Genomic DNA, 20195 nt, shown 5'->3' with positions numbered 1-20195 from the left:
GTGTCGGTGAGGCAATTATTAGATAGAAATATTCTAAAGATCGGAGTCATCATGCTGGAGACGGGTTTATTGAGGATGCCGTGTCGGTGAGGCAATTATTAGATAGAAATATTCTAAAGATCGGAGTCATCATGCCGGAGACGGGTTTATTGAGGATGCTGTGACGATGAGGCAATTATTAGATAGGAATATTCGAAAGATCGGAGTGATCACGCTGGAGACGGGTTTATTGAGGATGCCGTGTCGATGAGGCAATTATTAGACAGAAATATTCGAAAGATCGGAGTCATCACGCTGGAGACGGGTTTATTGAGAATGCCGTGTCGATGAGGCAATTATTAGATAGGAATATTTGAAAGATCGGAGTCATCACACCGGAGATGGTTTATTGAGGATGTCGTGTCGATGAGGCAATTATTAGATAGGAATATTCGAAAGATCGGAGTCATCACGCTGGAGACGGGTTTATTGAGGATGCCGTGTCGGGGAGGCAATTATTAGATAGGAATATTCAAAAGATCGGAGTCATCACGCTGGAGACGAGTTTATTGAGGATGCTGTGTTGATGAGGCAATTATTAGATAGGAATATTCGAAAGATCGGAGTCTTCACGCCGGAGACGGGTTTATTGAGGATGCCATGTTGATGAGGCAATTTCAGGGGTAGTCTCTGCAGACACTTCAGAGATGCGTTGGTCATGTCTAGACGCAGGTCCACCATCTGATCTGGATACGGCCTGGATCCGGCTGACTGCAGTAAACCTCGGGATAAACAGAGACACTAACATTAGCGTAGATGCCATTCTTTTTATGATATAACGAGTACATCAGGTGTTATGGGAAGTGTTCCCGGTTCCGGCTGACCTAGTTAATGTAGCCTAACAATCATTTAACTGATTTGAATAATATAAATTAAAAATGTTTTATGTGTATGCCATAGTAAAGAGATGTGTTTTTAGTCTAGATTTAAACTGACAGAGTGTGTCTGCTTCCCTCAAGCACCTCATGCTACTGAAGATGCTTGAGCTTTTCAGCCACCTCGTCGACAGTGGCCAGGAGGACTCCCCCATGGCCATAATACCCAATGTACTTGTTACTTCATAAGATAAATGACATTTACGCTTATATTGGTCTCTCAGTTTCATCCTTATCACGAGGTTACCATAGTTAGCCGGATCTGGTAGTGTAGTGGACACAGATCTGGTCCAGAACAGATTGTGGACCTTCACCCAAAGATGGCCAAAGCACAGCTCTGAATGTCAACGACACAACAGCTAGACAAGCCCTGGAGACAATCCCCCTGTGAAGAGCTCGTTAACTAGACAGACATCGGCACAGTTTCTCAGCAAAGACTACAAGTACTAGACAAGCCCTCTGACCCTATGGCCAGCTTCAACTCCTCCTCCTCCTCCCTTCGAATGCCGGTGTGATATATCCCAATCTTCAAGCAAAAGGAACTGGATGAAATATTCTGAATGATAATTACACAAACTGAATTCTGACATGTGATGAGCATGAATCATAATCACACACTATTTGTTCATTGGCCAGAGGAGAACTGGCCTGGTTTCTTTTTTTTTTTTTTTTTTTTTTTTTTTTTGGCAGACGCTTTTATCCAAAGCGACTTACAGTGCCCTTATTACAGGGACAATCCCTCTGGAGCAACGTGGAGTAAAGTGCCTTGCTCAAGGACACACTGGTGGTGACCGCTGGGATAGAACCAGCAACCTTCTGCTTTTTTATTTATAGAGATGCTGTTTATTTATAGAGAGAGCGCCTATTTAAAAAAATAATCTTGTGTTTTTGGAGTTGTGAGATCCAGGCGATCACCGGCGCTCAGCGCTCATAACCCCACCGAGAACAGCCTTTTCTTCCAAGGTATTTTTCTCCATTCTGTCCCCTGATGGAGTTGGGGTTCTTGCCTCTGACTTGCTTAGTTGGGTACACTAAATATTCAACAATTATTGATCTGACTGCACTGACGCTGTTGTATAAGAACTGAAGTGAGCTGGACGAGTACATCACCGTTTTCTGCAGAGCTGCTTATAGCTGAGCTGAACTCATAATTGATTCCATAACTGATTAACTTGACACAGTTCTTGAACTGAACTGAATCAACACTGAACTGATTTCAACTGAATAATGACACTATTGTCTTCTTTACAGCAGAACTAAATTAGTTTATGCATAACATTTCATGCTGCTGAACCTCCATGCAGTGTTCATGGTATTTCTTACCAGTCCTGGCAGGCTGCTATGTTCTCAATTGTTCCGACTTCACCTCAATCACATCCACATCCAGCAGGTCTCTACAGCTTACTCACGAGATCCTGACATGGTGTCAGCCATGACTAGCTTCACTGAGGGTAGCATGCAACCACAGCGGATGCTATTTCTAGGGATCTTTTATATCTTGGAGAATGGAGGCTTCATCCAGATGTAGTGCAGGAGATCAGGAGATCTTGCTACGGTTTGGAAGAGCAGAGGTGGATATTTTTGCTTCAGCGATGACAACTCACTGTTGCTAATGCTGCGTTCACACCAAACGCGAATAGAGCGTCTGGCGTGAGTGATTTCAATGTTAAGTCAATGGAAAGGCGCGTTGACGCACATCTGGAGGTCCCGCGGCGCGAAGGACGCGAATCCGCCTCATTCGTGCGTCCAGTTCGCGCGAATGGCGCGAATTGAGTGTCTTTGGCGTCAATTCGGGTCGCGTTAACCGATCAGGAGCCTGCTCGCTGCGGTCACGTGGTGAAGTGACGTGATGAGAAACCCTGCATAATTTAAAAATAGAACTATTGTGTCACAAAATGTAGTTTTAAGACTTTTTCAGGTGAGAATGTTGTTGTTTTAAGCTCAAATCTGTGGTTTATTTATAGAGAGAGCGCCTATTTAAAAAAATAATCTTGTGTTTTTGGAGTTGTGAGATCCAGGCGATCACCGGCGCTCAGCACTCATAACCCCAGCGAGAGCAGCCTTTCCTCGGCCAGTCCTTCTGGCGTCTGCCGCTGGCTCTGATGTCCTGTAGTGGTTCATCTTGTGTGGATCTAACGGGCGATCTTTGCTCTCATGAATCTATAATTTGTTGTCTGCCAAATCGTTTTGACTGAAGGCAAAGAGAAGTTTCATAACTTTATATTTTAAGGATATTTACATGCAGTGAAGATAATGTAGGAGTTTCCTGGACCACATTTGTGTGGCTATTAATGTTTAATATATATGTTTAATGAAAATGAAAAGAGGCAGAGTGGTGTTTTATGACATATTTCTCCTGGAGTGCCTTGAACGCGTGTCAATTTCACTTCCAACGCTAGATTCCTACGCGCGTCTAATTCGCCGCGGACGCGATTTTGACGCTCTATTCGCGTTTGGTGTGAACGCAGCATTATGGTTCGCAGAAGACAGAAGCGTGAATGGCCGAACTGCCTGGTCTATGCGGTTACACTTATCCCTCTGTTATTTGAGATGTTGCACAGGATCTCCCTGTGCAAGTACAGGGTGTTACTCGTGGCACCACAATTAATCGCAATGTTGACAAAACCCATTATAATCGCATTATGAGTGTGCATGTAAACATAAAAGTATGAAACCTTGTCAGATGTAGCAACAGTAACTAAGGAAGGGAGGAGGGGGTCTTCTAACCTATTCAGCGTTGCCCTGAACAGTTTACGTTTACAAGCAAATGGTGGCACATAAGGTCTCAAGGAGAGCATTTCCTTAATTCTTTCTAATTTCCTGACCAGTAGTTTGTGGTTGATCATTAAAAGCTGTTTTTAGGCTTTGCACATTTATATTTAGCAAATGTGTATATTGTAATAATCTATAAGCATAGGTATATTTAAAGATTGATTCAAGACGAACCATTTCCAAATTAAAGTGTACAAGAGCAGACTGATCTGATCTATTGTGTGAAGCACAACAAATGTATTTAAATTCTAAGAAGCATGACTGCAGTGTTCACACATTTACATGGAGAAACCACATTGGGGAAAAACATGCAAAGGCCACAAGTACATGATTTCAGATTTTGGTCATCCCATGGGTGTCGGAAACATTGTATGTGGATAGGACAAGACCCACCCACTTTTTACGATCAATGATATTGGACCCACTCACTTTTATCGTCTCTAACTCAATTTGACTCAATTTGTGTCAAAACTAGATGCCGTGCGTCTTACCCCTACACTACTGCCGCTTTCAGTGACATGGCGATTTCCGTAATTTTGTCTTTCCGAACTATACGTTTAGCAAAGACCCACCCACATTTTTTTGTTGCTTCCGACGCCCCTGCGCTCACCCCTATTGCAATGCATAAGTAGCATGTTGGCGTTTGATGCATCTGAATTTTTGTGTCCTGTTGTCTTTTTGCTGCCAACAGGAAAACCAGACATGTCAACATCCTATTGTTCATGGGCTACATGACAAAAGACAATCTTGCGATTGTAACGCAGTGGTGTGAAGGCAGCAGTCTCTATAAACACCTCCATGTGCAAGAGACCAACTTCCAGATGTTTCAACTGATAGATATCGCTAGACAGACTGCTCAGGGCATGGAGTGAGTTCTGTGATTGATTGGATTTGTCTTGCTGGAATGTGTATAACTTCATTGTGAATGTCCGAACAATTATTTATCATGTGTTTTTTCCCTCACAGCTATCTACACGCAAAAAACATCATCCACCGTGACATGAAATCAAACAGTATCCTTTTTTATGAGCTTTTGGCTCAATAAACTCTTAATTTACTGCTTATTAATAGTTAGTAAGGTAGTTTTTGTAGCGTTTAAGTTTAGGTATTGGGTAGGATTAAGGGATGTAGAATAAGGTTATGGAGATGTAGAAAAATGCATTAATATGTGCTTTATACGTATTAATAAACAGCCAATATCCTAGTAGTATGCATGCTAATAAGCAACTAGTTAATAGCGAGAATTGAAGCCTAAAATAGGGTGTTACCTGATAGTTTTAGCTATTTAGCTACAGGCACAGCTACAGCATTTAGTCTCTTGTCCACTGACTACTCATTGGAGCATCTGATACATATTGCAAAAAAATGGTAAACACTTTCCAAAATCACATGCTTTGATTGCCTGGCTTCACACATTTTTGGCTTGTAGTGTCTATAAAGGAAGTCCCAGGTTTTTGCAATGTTCATGAAATTGAATATTTCACATGACTTGCATCAATGCACCCCGATACCATGAACTGTCAAGTGTCAAGCTGCAATGTTAACCAGGATTTGAAATTAACTTTTTCAAACAAAAGCCACTTTTGACTACTACATTTTTTACTGACCATTCAGAAGCAAAAACCAAAAATATCAGAATAAACCTGATTATCAAAATCACTGCTTACATTTGAATATATTTAGGTGTATTATGCAGTTTGATTGTGATATTAGTGGCATAAACTGAATGTTGCCTGTTACCGCTCTTGACTGGTTGTTGGATGTTAATTTTGAACCCTGGTTGTAACGCAAAGTATGTACAGTATTTAACGTTTGGCCCTCAAGCGGTTAACAAAATGAAACTACACTCTGTGTGTCTTTGCAGATGGATATGGTTATCCTACTGCTTATAAATCATTCACTACTAGCCTAAGAGATACGATAGACACGGTACTTCCTTGAAAATAAATTCCAGCACTGCGCTACAACAACCATAAGGAAATGACCCTTCACAATAGATAATGCTTTACAATTAACTCTTTTAGAGAGCTACATATGGCAATTTATCTGTTCAATAAAACACCCTACTCACCTGTTGAGTAATAAAAACGTTTTTAAATCCCACAGCCATCTACAAAAAGCCTAGCCAATGTTGATTCTTGTTTTATTACAAGCTCTGTCTCGTTGTGTTTTCTCCAGGAGACTCTCCTCTGTTGCATTTGTTTAAAACGGGTGTTTTCCCGGAGGTTGGAGATTTAGCGGCTCCTTGTCAACTTCTCTCACTCGTTTTGACAACTAACCCCTGCCACTCCAATGCCAGACACGCGTCAAAGCAGCCGGAGCAACTTTTTTTTCTCTTTATGGATATGACGAGACGTATGTGCACAATTTCTCACGAAAACCTAAAATATAAACACTAAGAATAGGATTACCATAGTGAATAAGGGTAAGACAAAAACACATTTTAGAAGAATTACTGATGATGCATTTACTCGTTATTTAAATAGTTAATTTTGAACAGAAAAAAGTTACATAGTGTACCTTTTAAAGTAAAAAAAACAAATGTCAAATTTGAAGGCAAATAATGATAAAGAATGAATCATTATATTATACACATTAGATAGGCAAATTAATAAATGTGAAAGTGTTTTTTGATGCCGCTTGCGTACAATTAAACTCCAGCCATGCATTTCTAATAGTTAGATTTTTTACAAAGGGTATGCTCAGTTTTTGGAAGTACGGTTTGTCTACATCAAGGGACAAAAGAACGTCGGACCGCCTTACTTACGGGTTTTCACGGGTCTTAAAAAGTCTTCCACAATTTAAGGCCTTAAAAATTTCTTAAATTTGAGCAGAAAGTCTTAAATTCATTATCATGGCATTAAATTGGGGCAGAACATATAGACAAAATTGCAGAATCCATTCGTAAAAATGAAATTTACTGTATAATGCAGAATGACACAGAATTGGTCAAATTTTGAATTAATAAATCAAAAGCAGGTGAGTACAGTAAAAGTGTTAGTTCACCCAAAGATTAAAATCCTGTCATGATTTACTCGCCCCAATATCACTCCAAACCTGTAAGGCTTTCCTTCATCATATAAAGCCATTGAGTATGTGGAATAATCCGCTGGATTCATATGGATTAGTTTTATGATCTCTTTATGAACTTTTTGAAGCGTTAGAGTTGCTTAGACTGTCAATGGAGGGACAGAAATCTTCCCATTTCATAAAAAATATCTTCATTTGTTTTCTGAACATGAACGAAAGTCAGTAACATTTAATTTAACCATTAAAGCAGAGTCCATAAAAATAAAAATAAATAAAACAGATTTCATAGGGTCTTAAATTAAATCACATGCACTGCAGAAAATGATGTTCTTCCTCAGGATTTTTGTTTTCCAGCACAAATTCGCAACATCCTTAGATCAAGATACATTTAATAACATGCAGATGAAGAAATGAAGTCTTGTTTTCTGAGAAATTTAACAAAATTAAATGAGTTTATGCTTAAAACAACAACAAATATCTGTCATTGGGTATGAAAATGACTTGCTTTTGAATTAAGTTTATGTTTATGAACTCATTGGCAGATATTTGTTCTTGTTTTAGTCATAAAATCACTTTCACAAGATTTAATATCTCAAACTTTAATCTCTTTTTTTGTCAAATTAATTAAAAAAGTAATGGAATTCAAACTTTGAAGTGTCACTAATAAAACTCATTGTGTTCCTAGACATTTACATATAGAGAACATATTGACATATTTGGTCTTAAAAAGTCCTGCAGAAACCCTGTACTTGACCCATCTTACCCTCACAGCAGTGTCGCTGATGGACAGACAGGCATTCTCAAGAGCACACCTCCCTGATTTATATACGTATATTAAAGCGTGTTTAGAGGAACATCATCATCATCATCATCATCCAGTAATTCCAGTGAGCACAAATCTTAATGCGTGTAATGAATTCTATGCAACAAAATCTGTTCCAAAATGAAAGAGCCCATGTGGACAAAGCAAGGTCCATATATACAACACATTACTGACCCACAGAAAGTCCTGGCCCGAACCCGTACTTTTCTTCAGCTTTATATATCTAAAATGATTCTAATAGCTAATATCATGCTTGCATAAAACGGTAGCCGCGGAGTAGAAAAGCGTTTTAAAAGATGCTAGACTTTGACTTTAACTCGAGCACAGACATCTTCTTACATGAAGGCCTGACAGTGAAGATTGGAGATTTCGGCCTGGCCACTGTGAAGGCCAGATGGAGCGGTTCTCAACAGGTGGAACAGCCTTCGGGATCTATTTTATGGATGGTCAGTGCTGTGCTCAACATCTCAGATTCTGCCTGCTTCATTCATCTGACCCTTTACCCACATTTATGCTGTTCACCCGTCAGGCACCCGAGGTGATCCGAATGCAGGACAACAACCCTTATAGTTTCCAATCGGACGTGTATTCTTATGGCATTGTGCTGTTTGAATTAATGACAGGGGAGCTGCCCTACTCACTGATAGCCAACCGAGATCAGGTAACACATACAAGCCCGAAGAGCTGCAACAACAACTCGGGTTACCCATGTTATTAATGTTGTTTTTCAATAGTAGAACGGGCAGTCATGAAAAAACTTGAAATATATTACGTTTATATGCGAGGATAAAGGACAACACTCCAGCAAAATGCCTTTCAGAAACTAATGGTTTATCCAGCATGACTGTGCATGCGTTTGTGAACATGCACGCAGGATCTCTCTCAGTCTGACCCCAGGCGTGTTCTGCAGAGCCGCTGGACTAAATTTAGATGTGTAAACTAATCAGGGCCCCAGAGACTGTAGAGCACGCACTGGGCTCACTCTCTAACCCCTGTGTGTGTGTGTGTGTGTGTGTGTGTGTGTGTGTGTGTGTGTGTGTGTGTGTGTGTGTGTGTGTGTGTGTGTGTGTGTGTGTGTGTGTGTGTGTGTGTGTGTGTGTGTGTGTGTGTGTGTGTGTGTGTGTGTGTGTGTGCGTGCCTTCGTGCGTGCGTGCGTGTGTGTGTGTGTGTTAGTTCAGCCCTGACAGAGAGCGCACATTCATTCAGTCTCAGTAGTTGGGTGAATTTAAAAAAAAAAATATCCAGGTACAATTTTTCTTAACAGTTAAAGGGTTAGTTCACCCAAAAATGTAAATTCTGTCATTAATTCCTCACCCTCATGTGGTTGGACACCCGTCAGACCTCCGTTCATCTTCAGACACAAATGAAGATATTTTAGTGTAAATCTGATGCTCTGAAAGGCCTCCATTGGCTCAATGCACGGTTCACTCTCAAGACCCTTAAAAGACACTAAAGACGTCGTTACAAAGTCCATCTCACTACAGCGGCTCTACAATAACTTTATGAAGACGAGAATAGTTTTTGTGCGCAAAAAAACCCTAAATAACGACTTATATAGTGATGACGATTTCAAAACACGGCCTCATGAAGCTTCGAAGCGTTATGAATCAGTGAGTCGATTCATGATTTGGATTGCGTGTCAAACTGCTGAAATTTGGCGATTCAAACCGCTGATTCGACTCACTGATTCATAACGCTTCGAAGCTTCATGAGGCCGTGTTTTGAAATCGTCATCACTATATAAGTCGTTATTTAGGGGTTTTTGCGCACAAAAACTATTGTCGCCGCTTCATAAAGTTATTGTAGAGCCGCTGTAGTGAGATGGACTTTGTAACGACGTCTTTAGTGTCTTTTAAGGGTCTTGAGAGTGTAAAGTGCATTGAGCCAATGGAGGCCTTTCAGAGCATCAGATTTACACTAAAATATCTTCATTTGTGTCTGAAGATGAACGGAGGTCTGACGGGTGTCCAACCACATGAGGGTGAGGAATTAATGACAGAATTTATATTTTTGGGTGAACTAACCCTTTAAGTAAAGTCCTCGTTCCCATGACAGTAATTAAAGTAATCCCTGTCTAGACAATTGTTTTTTCTTTTCATTTAAATCAGTATAAATTCATACTGCCATGAAGTATACTTAGCTGTACATGACAATTGTATGTAATAATAAATAATGGAGGTGTGTGTGCTTAGTTGTCATTAAAATCATGTCACAGTGAAAAACATCAACAATGATTTCAAATATAGACTTGTCTTTATGCAAGATCTAATATTATAAGTTTATTATTATTTTTGTTTGTCAAAATGTGACCTGGAACGTTATGTTCAGTCTATGACAGACAATTAACTTATTTAATGAAGTCAATAAATGGCTGCGTCGTGCAATGCTGTGCTGTCGTGTTTTAAGAACTGAATCGTTGAAGGCATTTATTTACAGTGGTTTCCTGTGTTATTTACCGTTTTATGCAGATCATTTTCATGGTAGGTCGGGGATACCTGTCTCCAGACCTCAGTAAGCTCTATAAGAGATGTCCTAAAGCCATGAAGAGACTGGTGGCTGACTGCATCAAGAAGTCCAAGGACGAGAGGCCTCTTTTCCCTCAGGTATGTTTGCTTTTTGACCTATAGGAATATGACGCTATCACAGCATCCGTATATATGGTCCATTCAGTTTGATCAGCCACTTTAAGTCAAGACTTTTACCTATATAGCGCTTTTTACAATGCAGGTCGTTTCAAAGCTTTACAGTGATAACAGGAAATTACAGTGAAAACTCTTAATGCGTTATGGCCATTCATTTACACGACTATGGATTATGCTTGTATTGTGAACTAAGTGCAGAACTGATGCAAATAAGAGATTCATTGTGCAGTGTAGTCAGCTTCAGGTATTATAACTGGAGTTTTCACAAGAGAGTAGTGATTGACAACTTCAGTGATTTTAAAATGGAAGTTTTTTCATCTACTATATAATCCATTTACTATTCAAGTAAAGCCTTTATTTTTCTTGCTGCTATGTACACACTACACAGTGTTAAGGATTGTTCCACTAAATGAAGATGATTGACAGTGCTAACTGTATAGAATCAGAAGAAAAACATCACATTTCAAAATAAGATATGTGCGTTAAACAAATCAGTGCTGGCTGGATACTTTTAGTAGCATTAAAAAGCCTCTAGAGTTACTTAAAACTGTTTTGTTCCTAATCGGCAGTGATTAGAAATACATTTATCTCAGTAATGATGTGAGCTTGTTGCATTTCATATGTACAAAAAAAAAGATCAGTTAAAATAATATATCAGGTGTTTTAGTAACTACCTCAGTTAATAAGTAGCACCAAAACTTTATCTAATCTTTATTCAATTTTCATAAAATAAAATATAAAAGCTAGCAAAAAATGTAGGAACACTAAAACTGAAATTCAGATGAAAATTGAAAACATAAAAATAAAAACAAAACAACAATGCTATTGAATTATTGCAGATTTGCATATAGTGTTCAGTGATTATTTTCCTTATGCAATTTGATGTAAAATGAGAAATACAGAATGACATTTTATAACTGTGAGACTGTACGCAGAGCAGACCCTGGCATAAAAACCCTTAAGTTTTAAACATGCAGGTAGCCGAAACTCTCCGTATGAAAGAGCGGTGATTTACAACACCTTTGTATTGTCCTGCACCCCCACATGAAGCTACTGAACCCCCCCATCCCCAAATACAGTGCATCCGGAAAGTATTCACAGCGCTTCACTTTTTCCATATTTTGTTGTTACAGCCTTATTCCAAAATGGATTCAATTAAAATGTTTCCTAAATTATACAAACAATACCCCATAATGACAACGTTAAAGAAATTTGTTTGAAATCTTTGCAAATTTATATAAAAAAAAATAAAAAAAAATCACATGTGCATAAGTATTCACAGCCTTTGCTCAATACTTTGTTGAAGCACCTTTGGCACCAATTACAGCCTCAAGTGGTTTTGAGTTTGATGCTACAAGCTTGGCACAGCTATTTTTGGGCAGTTTCGCCCATTCTTCTTTGCAGAACCTCTCAAGCTCCATCAGGTTGGATGGGGAGCGTCGGTGCACAGCCATTTTCAGATCTCTCCAGAGATGTTCAATCGGCTTCAAGTCTGGGCTCTCTGGCCACTCAAGGACATTCACAGAGTTGTCCCATAACCACACCTTTGTTATCTCGGCTGTGTGCTTAGGGTCATTGTTGGAAGATGAACCTTCGCCCCAGTCTGAGGTCCAGAGCACTCTGGAGAAGGTTTTCATTAGGGATGTCTCTGTACATTGCTGCATCCATCTTTCCCTCGATCCTGACTAGTCTCCTAGTTCCTGCCGCTGAAAAACATCCCCACATCATGATGCTGCCACCACCATTCAATCTTTGTTTCGTCAGACCAGAGAATTGTGTTTCTCGTGGTCTGAGAGTCCTTCAGGTGCCTTTTGGCAATCTCTAGGCGGGCTCTCATGTGCTGTCATGCGGCCAGCTCTAGGAAGAGTCCTGCTGGTTCCAAACTTCTTCCATCTATGGATGATGGAGGCCACTGTGCTCACTGGGACCTTCAATGCTGCAGAAATCTGTACTCTTCCCCAGATCTGTGCCTCGATACAATCCTGTCTCGGAGATCTACAGACAATTCCTTGAACTTCATGGCCTGGTTTGTGCTCTGACATGCACTGTTAACTGAGGGACCTTATATAGACAGGCGTGTGCCTTTCCAAATCATGTCCAATCAGCTGAAGTTACCACAGGTGGACTCCAATCAAGTTGTAGAAACATCTCAAGGATGATCAGTGGAAACAGGAGCACCTGAGCTCAATTTTGAGTGTCATGGCAAAGGCTGTGAATACTCATGTACATGTGATTTTATTTGTTTTTTATTTTTAATACATTTGCAAAGATTTAAAACTTCTGTCACGTTGTCATTATGGGGTATTGTTTGTAGAATTTTGAGTAAAATAATACATTTAATCAATTTTGGCTGTAACATAACAAAATGTGGAAAAAGTGAAGTGCTGTGAATACTTCCCGGATGCACTGTACATTCATACATAATTATTATTAAAACATCATTATTTCCAGCAGATTCTCACAATTAAAATGAGTCCAAAATAAACATAATCCATTTTGTTGATCACAAGATGTTCCTGACGGAGTTACGACACACAAAACTCCACAGGCGCTGACTAAAAACATATATACGTTCTGTAGATTGCATGTGCCGTTTTCACTCATAACTTCATGAAACAAGCTCAGATCGTAGAACATGGCACATCATTATTTACAGTGGAAAAGAGTCCATAATCAGCAATCCATTGAATCCATTCCTCATGGAGGAGCAGTTTTACAGATGCCCATTAGGGGTGTCAAGGGCTAAACAAAAGACTACCTTGATTCCAAACGCTGCAACTTTTGATTACGGCATGAGAATGTCCAAATGTAGTGATTTTTATTTATTGACGTTTTCTATCACACCATACCTACCTTTTGACTATCCTTGCTATAGTTTTGAAGTTATGATTCTTTACTTTTGAGTGTCACTCAGAAAAAACTACTCTAAAAATGCCTTCAGGGCTTACTAAGCACTAATAAAGAAGGCCAGTTTCACTGATTCCAATACTGATGTCTGTATTACATGGATGTTTTTCCACAATTTTAGCCATTCAACATTATAGCCATTCAACATTACAGTGTAATTGAAAGCTATTTATTTTAAAATTTAATAGGCTTTAAAAATATAACATTTAATTTTAAGTGAACTTAAAACAATCTCAACATAGACCCATTGTAATAAATGTCACATTTAGCTGTGCCTTTAATATATCAGGGTTCAACACTAAGTGTTTTTTTCCAGGCGGGACGGTTCAGATTTTTACCTGCCCTGCTAAAATGCACAAAAAAACTCATTTAAGAAAGAGCTACCTAGGATACCTGCGTGAAGTTGCCCCCCACCCAACCCAAAACGCCGACCAAATAGTCTCAATCATTTGTGCTGGTTTGTGCCGTAAAAATGTTTGTTTAAGATATTAAAAGAATATTTATAGGTCATTCTGAGGTCACGCAGCCACCCACATGCTCCAAATTCAGCCCAAATAATCTCAATCGTTTGTGCTGGTAACATTTCCGTTTGTGCTGCTTCCGTTTTTTAAATATATTTATAAATATATATATATAATTATTATTATTTTTTTATGGGGTTGGGTTTATTAAATACAAATTATGTCATTATTAAATCAATGCTGCGTATAATAGTGACATGTTGCATATCGGATGTTTTTTCTTAAAAGGTTTTTTGAGAATAAAATAAATAAAAATGAATACATTTTCCTCAATGTTTTAGATCATATAAAGATAAAAGGAACGTTTCAGGGCCGCCCACATTCGAAACAAATACTATAGGCATAAAAATAAAGCATAAAAATGTTTTAGGCTACCCATGAACCGAAGAAACGGAAAAACCTCTTAAGTCTCGTTTTTACGTTTCTTATACAAAACTAAAAAACAAATGTCAACCCGTTTCTCATTTGTCTTGTTTTTGTTTAGTTTTTTTTAAGTAGAAAATCATATTAGGCCTAAAAGAAAATGTCTTTATTTCTATTTATTTATTTATTTTCGTTTTGGTTTTGTTAGACAGAGAAATAAGTAGCTAGTTTTTTTTTAATTAAGTGAAGGAATGACATGGATTGAGATGCTGCACAACTTTCCATTTCTGACGCGCTTGTCACCAAGAAGGAGGAAAATAACCAGAGTTTGTTCGATCACAAACAAATATTTTACCAGCACAAACGATTGAGACTATTTGTGGTGAATTTGGAGCATGTGGGGGGCTGAGTGACACCGTCACACATAATTCAAAGTATAATATTTTAAAAACGGAAGCAGCACAAACAAAAATGTTACCGGCACAAACCAGCACAAACGAAGCACAAACGATTGAGACTATTTTGGATGAATTTGGAGCATGTGGGTGGCTGAGTGACCTCAGAATGACCTATAAATATTATTTTAATATCTTAAAAACCAAAGCAGCACAAACGGAAATGTTTACGGCACAAACCAGCACAAACGATTGAGACTATTTTGTCGACGTTTTGCGTTGGGTGGGGGGCAACTTCACATACATGCAAGGATAACTTGACAGAACGGGAATTTTGGCTTGTGTTTTTGTCTGCTCAAGCGTGAAAGAGAACTGTCTGAAGTGGCATTCTGTGCTCACTTTTCGAGTGTTTGTTCACAGAGAGACGCTTATCAGACAGCGCACCAGGACAGATTTGAGTTAGTTTTTCCCCGTCTTATCGCACTTCAATGTTTAATAGCACAGAATGAATGATAGCATGATCATCAAGCGGCTCCGCCCGCAGTTTCTCTTGAAGCCAATGCGGAAGTGACTTAAACTGACTCAGGCTCCAGAAGGAGCAGAATCTCATTGAGCTCATGTTAAAATGCCCAACTTTACAGCAGAAGAACACATGTTTACAGTCTGGGACACATTGTGGTTTTGGTCTGTACAGCTAATGTTGCCCTTCATGACGACTGTGAGGCGGTGAATGTTTTTATAACTCATTCGTTTACATTATATAAAGCCTTAAAGTCCTGCATAATTAAGGGCGTGGCCACTTTGAGTGACAGGTGGATTGGTGTTTGTCTGTTAGTCATCGGGTCACCTCAGCTCCGCCCACGTCCCGCCTCTTTGCCCATTATCAGTTATTCGGGAGTGACACGCGGTGCCAAGATGGCAACGGCAGACTTTACGCTTCTACTTTAGAAACCGATGAGACATGGGATCATCAATATGTCCAAGTGTCACAGGCTGGTTTTAAAATATAGGCTAAGTATCATGCACATATGCAACTGAACATTATACTAATACCTCTTTATCTGTTCCGTATACTCTCTTTTCAAATGGAATAATCAGCAAGTTATGATCCGCTCTCCAGAATCTGCTGCAGCGGACGCTTTTTTCAGTCCAAATAACAAATAATGCCATCAGATATCTTTATTGGCTACCAAAATGCCAGTCAAAGGTTTGAATATTTACTCAAATTGTAGACGTATTCAGTAACGGATTGTGATTTTAAAGGTAGCCAAGTACATTACTTGAATACATGTAAAATCACAGACTCCTAAAAGTAAGGGAGAGCGGGGCACAACCTAACGCTTTTTGACTTTCTCAGTTTGTGTAAATCCACTTGGGGTTCAGAGTATTTATTTTTTCCCACATTAATTTCACACATGTCTAGTACAATTATATGGTTTTGTTTCATTAACCTCTTAACTGTCACCGTCCCGCTGGCGGGACACCTGGCACTCTTTTTTTGACCGCCTTTTTTTTCGTATGATATATTTTAGTATTTTTCGTAAATTAGGTATCATTCGAAAGCTTACGAACTCAAAATTCATCCTGTGAAAACCGTTTTGCATAAAAAAAAACAATCAATGGAATTTAAATGACACCCGGTGGCTGTTTTTGGTATTGCGCCTAAACAAAATCTCATGGGAACTTAAATTTATGTGATATCAACTTCAAATTTGGAACACAACTTGGTTAGACATATGGCTTTGATTTTATAGTAATTTTAGATTAAAAGCTTTTTGTAAAATATATATTTTATATAAAATAAAAAATATTTAGTACAGTATTTTTTATTTACAGTAAATTTAAACTTCCATAACTTTTTCATACTTTCATATTTTGAATTGCTTTCACTTCAGCAATAATCTGCCAAGTGTCTGCTTTAAAACAAGACCAAAGTTAGGTCCAAAGCATTCTTGAATTACAACTTTAAGTTTGGATAGTGCATTTTCATGTGTATTCTCAAAAAAGGGGGTGAGAGTTAAGGGGTACAGTGTATATTTTTTTTCTTGCTTTACCCCGAGAGAATGGATAAACATGTGACAACATGCCCCATATGTGGGGTACATTGTAACATGTGAGGGGCATAATGTAACATGACCAAATAACAGCTTAATTTTATATCCAAGACAAACTAAAATGTTTTGTCAATAAAATCCAAGTATTAACTTTTTCAAATAAAATAGTGCCTTTTTAATCGTTAAACATATACTAATTTTATTAGTAATTTTACAACAAACACATTGCTAAATACAGCTCTACAGCATAATTAAAAACATAATAACTTGTGAACATTGACTCTCAGTCAGTATCACCTCTTTCTCTAGCTTCTCAATATAATTCATAAAAGTATAGAATATAATAGCGTAGTTCTTATAGTGACAAAAACAGAGATGAAATCTTAACTCCAGTAAGAAATGTACTTTTGCTGTGGTTAAATAAATGTTCAGTGATATCTTCCAAAGATTTCTTTAATTTTGGCACAATTTTTCTCTATAGTGTTGATGTGGCATACAGACTAAGTTTGGTTATGCTGGCATGTGTGGAAAGTTTTAAACCATGTGTGATAGAACTAACCCCGTGTTAGGTTGTGCCCCGCTCACCCCTACCCACAAAATCTACTTGATTACAATAACGTGAGTAGTTGTAATTCGTTACTTCCACCACTGCTAAATGCAAACCTAGCCTAGCTTATACCACAGCACTGTTGAACACTTGCTTCTGGTTGGTAACTGAAAAATGTAGAAAAACAAACTGTTTTTGTCTGAGAGCTGTGGCGGTTTCAGGAATAACACACACCTGGGGCCGTTCTTCGTACCTCGCTAACTCAGTTAGCTGGATTTGATTGTTGACGATTTGACATGATCTTGGATTAATTGGTTCTTCAACGCTCATCCTGGACTTGTTGTCATAGTAACAGATCCGTAATCTTAAACCTGCTCGAGCGGCTTATTTCATATAAACAGGATTTGCATCTTGAGGTGATACTTAAAATCTGTCCCAGCCACTGCTACTTTATTACAAGAGTTCATCACTGAACCAGGGGCAAGAATAATCATTTTAAATAATGATAATATAAAATGTTTAAATTGTATATGTATATGAGAATGTATATAATATTATAATGTTGTATAATACTATAGACACAGCCACTTGGAGATGCAGAGAATTTGATCTTGACCCTTAAGAAACTTGAATACTGTCACGTTACAAATCTGCTTCAAATTGAATTAAAAATTTAACGGGTGTACAAGTACTGTATAAAATCGTGAATATAAATAATTGGTAATCATGTAAAAAAAAAAAAAAAAAAAAAAGTATCATTGATCAATAACTTTTATGTTGGTTTGGTGGTTTGGCTGTTTCCTTATAAAGCTCCAGATATTCATGTTTTTTTTTTGTGTGTAATTTGTCAAGTTTTTTGCCAGGTGGCTTTCTTAATTATATGATGTCATTACGTTGCTGTCTTGACGCCAGCCAATCGCTGCATTGCTGATCGTGGTTTCGAGTATCGATGCGTCTGCCCTCTTCAGGGAACACAAGAGCGCTCAGTGATCTTAGATCATTTAATCCAGATATTTAAATCCAATCCGCAAATTCGTTTGAAGAACCAAATTAGCCAGAGATCAGTTATCACGATTAAAAGATCTGGGATCTGTCAAATCATCTCAGATGCTTTAAAGGGTTAGTTCACCCAAAAATGTAAATTGTGTCATTAATTCCTCTCCCTCATGTGGTTGGACACCCGTCAGACCTCCGTTCATCTTCAGACACAAATGAAGATATTTTAGTGTAAATCTGATGCTCTGAAAGGCCTCCATTGGCTCAATGCACGGTTCACTCTCAAGACCCTTAAAAGACACTAAAGACGTCGTTACAAAGTCCATCTCACTACAGTGGCTCTACAATAACTTTATGAAGACGAGAATAGTTTTTGTGCGCAAAAAAACCCCTAAATAACGACTTATATAGTGATGACGATTTCAAAACACGGCCTCATGAAGCTTCGAAGCGTTATGAATCAGTGAGTCGATTCATGATTCGGATTGCGTGTCAAACTGCTGAAATTTGGCGATTCAAACCGCTGAATCGACTCACTGATTCATAACGCTTCGAAGCTTCATGAGGCCGTGTTTTGAAATCGTCATCACTATATAAGTCGTTATTTAGGTTTTTTTTGCGCACAGAAACTATTCTCGTCTTCATAAAGTTATTGTAGAGCCGCTGTAGTGAGATGGACTTTGTAACGACGTCTTTAGTGTCTTTTAAGGGTCTTGAGAGTGAACCGTGCATTGAGCCAATGGAGGCCTTTCAGAGCATCAGATTTACACTAAAATATCTTCATTTGTGTCTGAAGATGAACGGAGGTCTGACGGGTGTCCAACCACATGAGGGTGAGGAATTAATGACAGAATTTACATTTTGGGGTGAACTAACCCTTTAAGCGAGGTATGAAGAACGGACCCCTGATTGCTCTCTCTCATGTGTGTCCACAGATTCTGTCGTCCATTGAGCTGCTGCAGCACTCGCTGCCCAAAATCAACCGCAGCACCTCTGAACCCTCGCTGCACAGAGCCTCTCAGAGCGAAGACATCAGCTCCTGCACACTCACCTGCATGAAGATGCCCGTCTTCTGATGCCCGTCTTCTGATGCCCGTCTTCTGATGCCCGTCTTCTGATGCCCAGGACTGCTGCTGCTGCTGCTGCAATGGCCTTTAAAGCGTTTGTGACTGAGTCCAGCCGGCCTGACCCTGAAGAGCTGGATTTGGTCCGGGCTGGAGCTGAACTCTGCAGGGCAGATGATCTCAGAAATGAAGGATGTTTTCTGTGTGCAAGCCTGGGACAGATGCAGAGCTCTCGTTTTTATGTGTCTGAAAAGATGTTGCCCTCAGTGCTCAAAGAGCGATGATGTTTATATATTATACACACAAAAAGAGCTTCGTAATTTAGTCAGTATTGAGTTGCCATTGAGTGGTGTTCGAGATGCGACTTAGTCTTACGCGATTTGAGATCAGTTTTGTGATGTCAAGTATTTTGAAGGTGTTCTTGATATGTATAGAGTACATACTGTTAATCAATTATTTTAATAAAATTAAGTTAAATATGCCTTTCTATCATTGTGTGTCTTCTTATGCTGGGGAATGTTTTTTAACCATTACAGGTTTTATACAACAATGCTCAGATTAACTTACGCTTTGCAGAATTTGTAAGGATTCTAAGTTGTTGTTTTTTTGAGCTGCCTTTAAGAAGCACAAAACATATTTAATTATATATATATATATATACACCGATCAGGCATAACATTATGACCACCTTCCTAATATTGTGTTGTTCCCCATTTCGCTGCCAAAGCACCCCTGACCCGTCGAGGCATGGACTCCACTAGAGCCCAGAATGTGCTGTGGTATCTGGCACCAAGATGTTAGCAGTAGATCCTTTAAGTCCTGTAAGTTGCGAGGTGGGGCCTCCATGGATCGGACTTCAAAACCTCAAACTCCTCGTTGTGCTTCTCAAACCATTCCTGAACCATTTGTGCTTTGTGGCGGCGCATTATCTGCTGAAAGAGCCACAGTCACCAGGGAACACCGTCTCCATGAAAGGATGAACATGGTCTCAACAATGCTTAGGTAGGTGGTGCATGTCAAAGTCACATCCACATGGATGGCATGACCAACATTGCCCAAACATTGCCGGTGGACAGGGGTCAGCATGGGCACCCTGACTGATCTGAGGCTGTGCCGCCCCATACACAACACACTGAGATGCTCTGTGTATTCTGACACCTTTAAATC

General features: G+C 39.0%; 1 protein-coding gene across 4 annotated transcripts in view; it reads left to right on the top strand.

Annotated features, from left to right (window-relative positions):
* raf1a (Raf-1 proto-oncogene, serine/threonine kinase a) overlaps positions 1-19519 on the top strand; it is a 56034-nt gene extending 36515 nt beyond the window's left edge. For 3 of the 4 annotated variants that reach the window (XM_079803127.1, XM_079803129.1, XM_079803130.1), the window contains 6 exons: positions 4378-4554; positions 4653-4699; positions 7867-7985; positions 8069-8200; positions 10008-10142; positions 18900-19516. In XM_079803127.1, coding sequence (XP_079659253.1) covers positions 4378-4554; positions 4653-4699; positions 7867-7985; positions 8069-8200; positions 10008-10142; positions 18900-19040 — 751 coding nt within the window. In that variant the 3' untranslated portion in view covers positions 19041-19516. Of the gene's footprint in view, positions 1-4377; positions 4555-4652; positions 4700-7866; positions 7986-8068; positions 8201-10007; positions 10143-18899 lie in introns of all 4 variants that reach the window. The other variant, XM_079803128.1, reaches the window with a different exon arrangement.
* The last annotated feature ends 676 nt before the right edge of the window (positions 19520-20195 follow it).

The sequence above is a fragment of the Gobio gobio genome (genome assembly GCF_949357685.1).
Source record: "Gobio gobio genome assembly, chromosome: 21".
In the NCBI taxonomy this organism is placed as follows: Eukaryota; Metazoa; Chordata; class Actinopteri; order Cypriniformes; family Gobionidae; genus Gobio; species Gobio gobio.
Note: the sequence above shows the minus strand (reverse complement) of the source record. Positions and strands in the feature narration are given on the sequence as shown.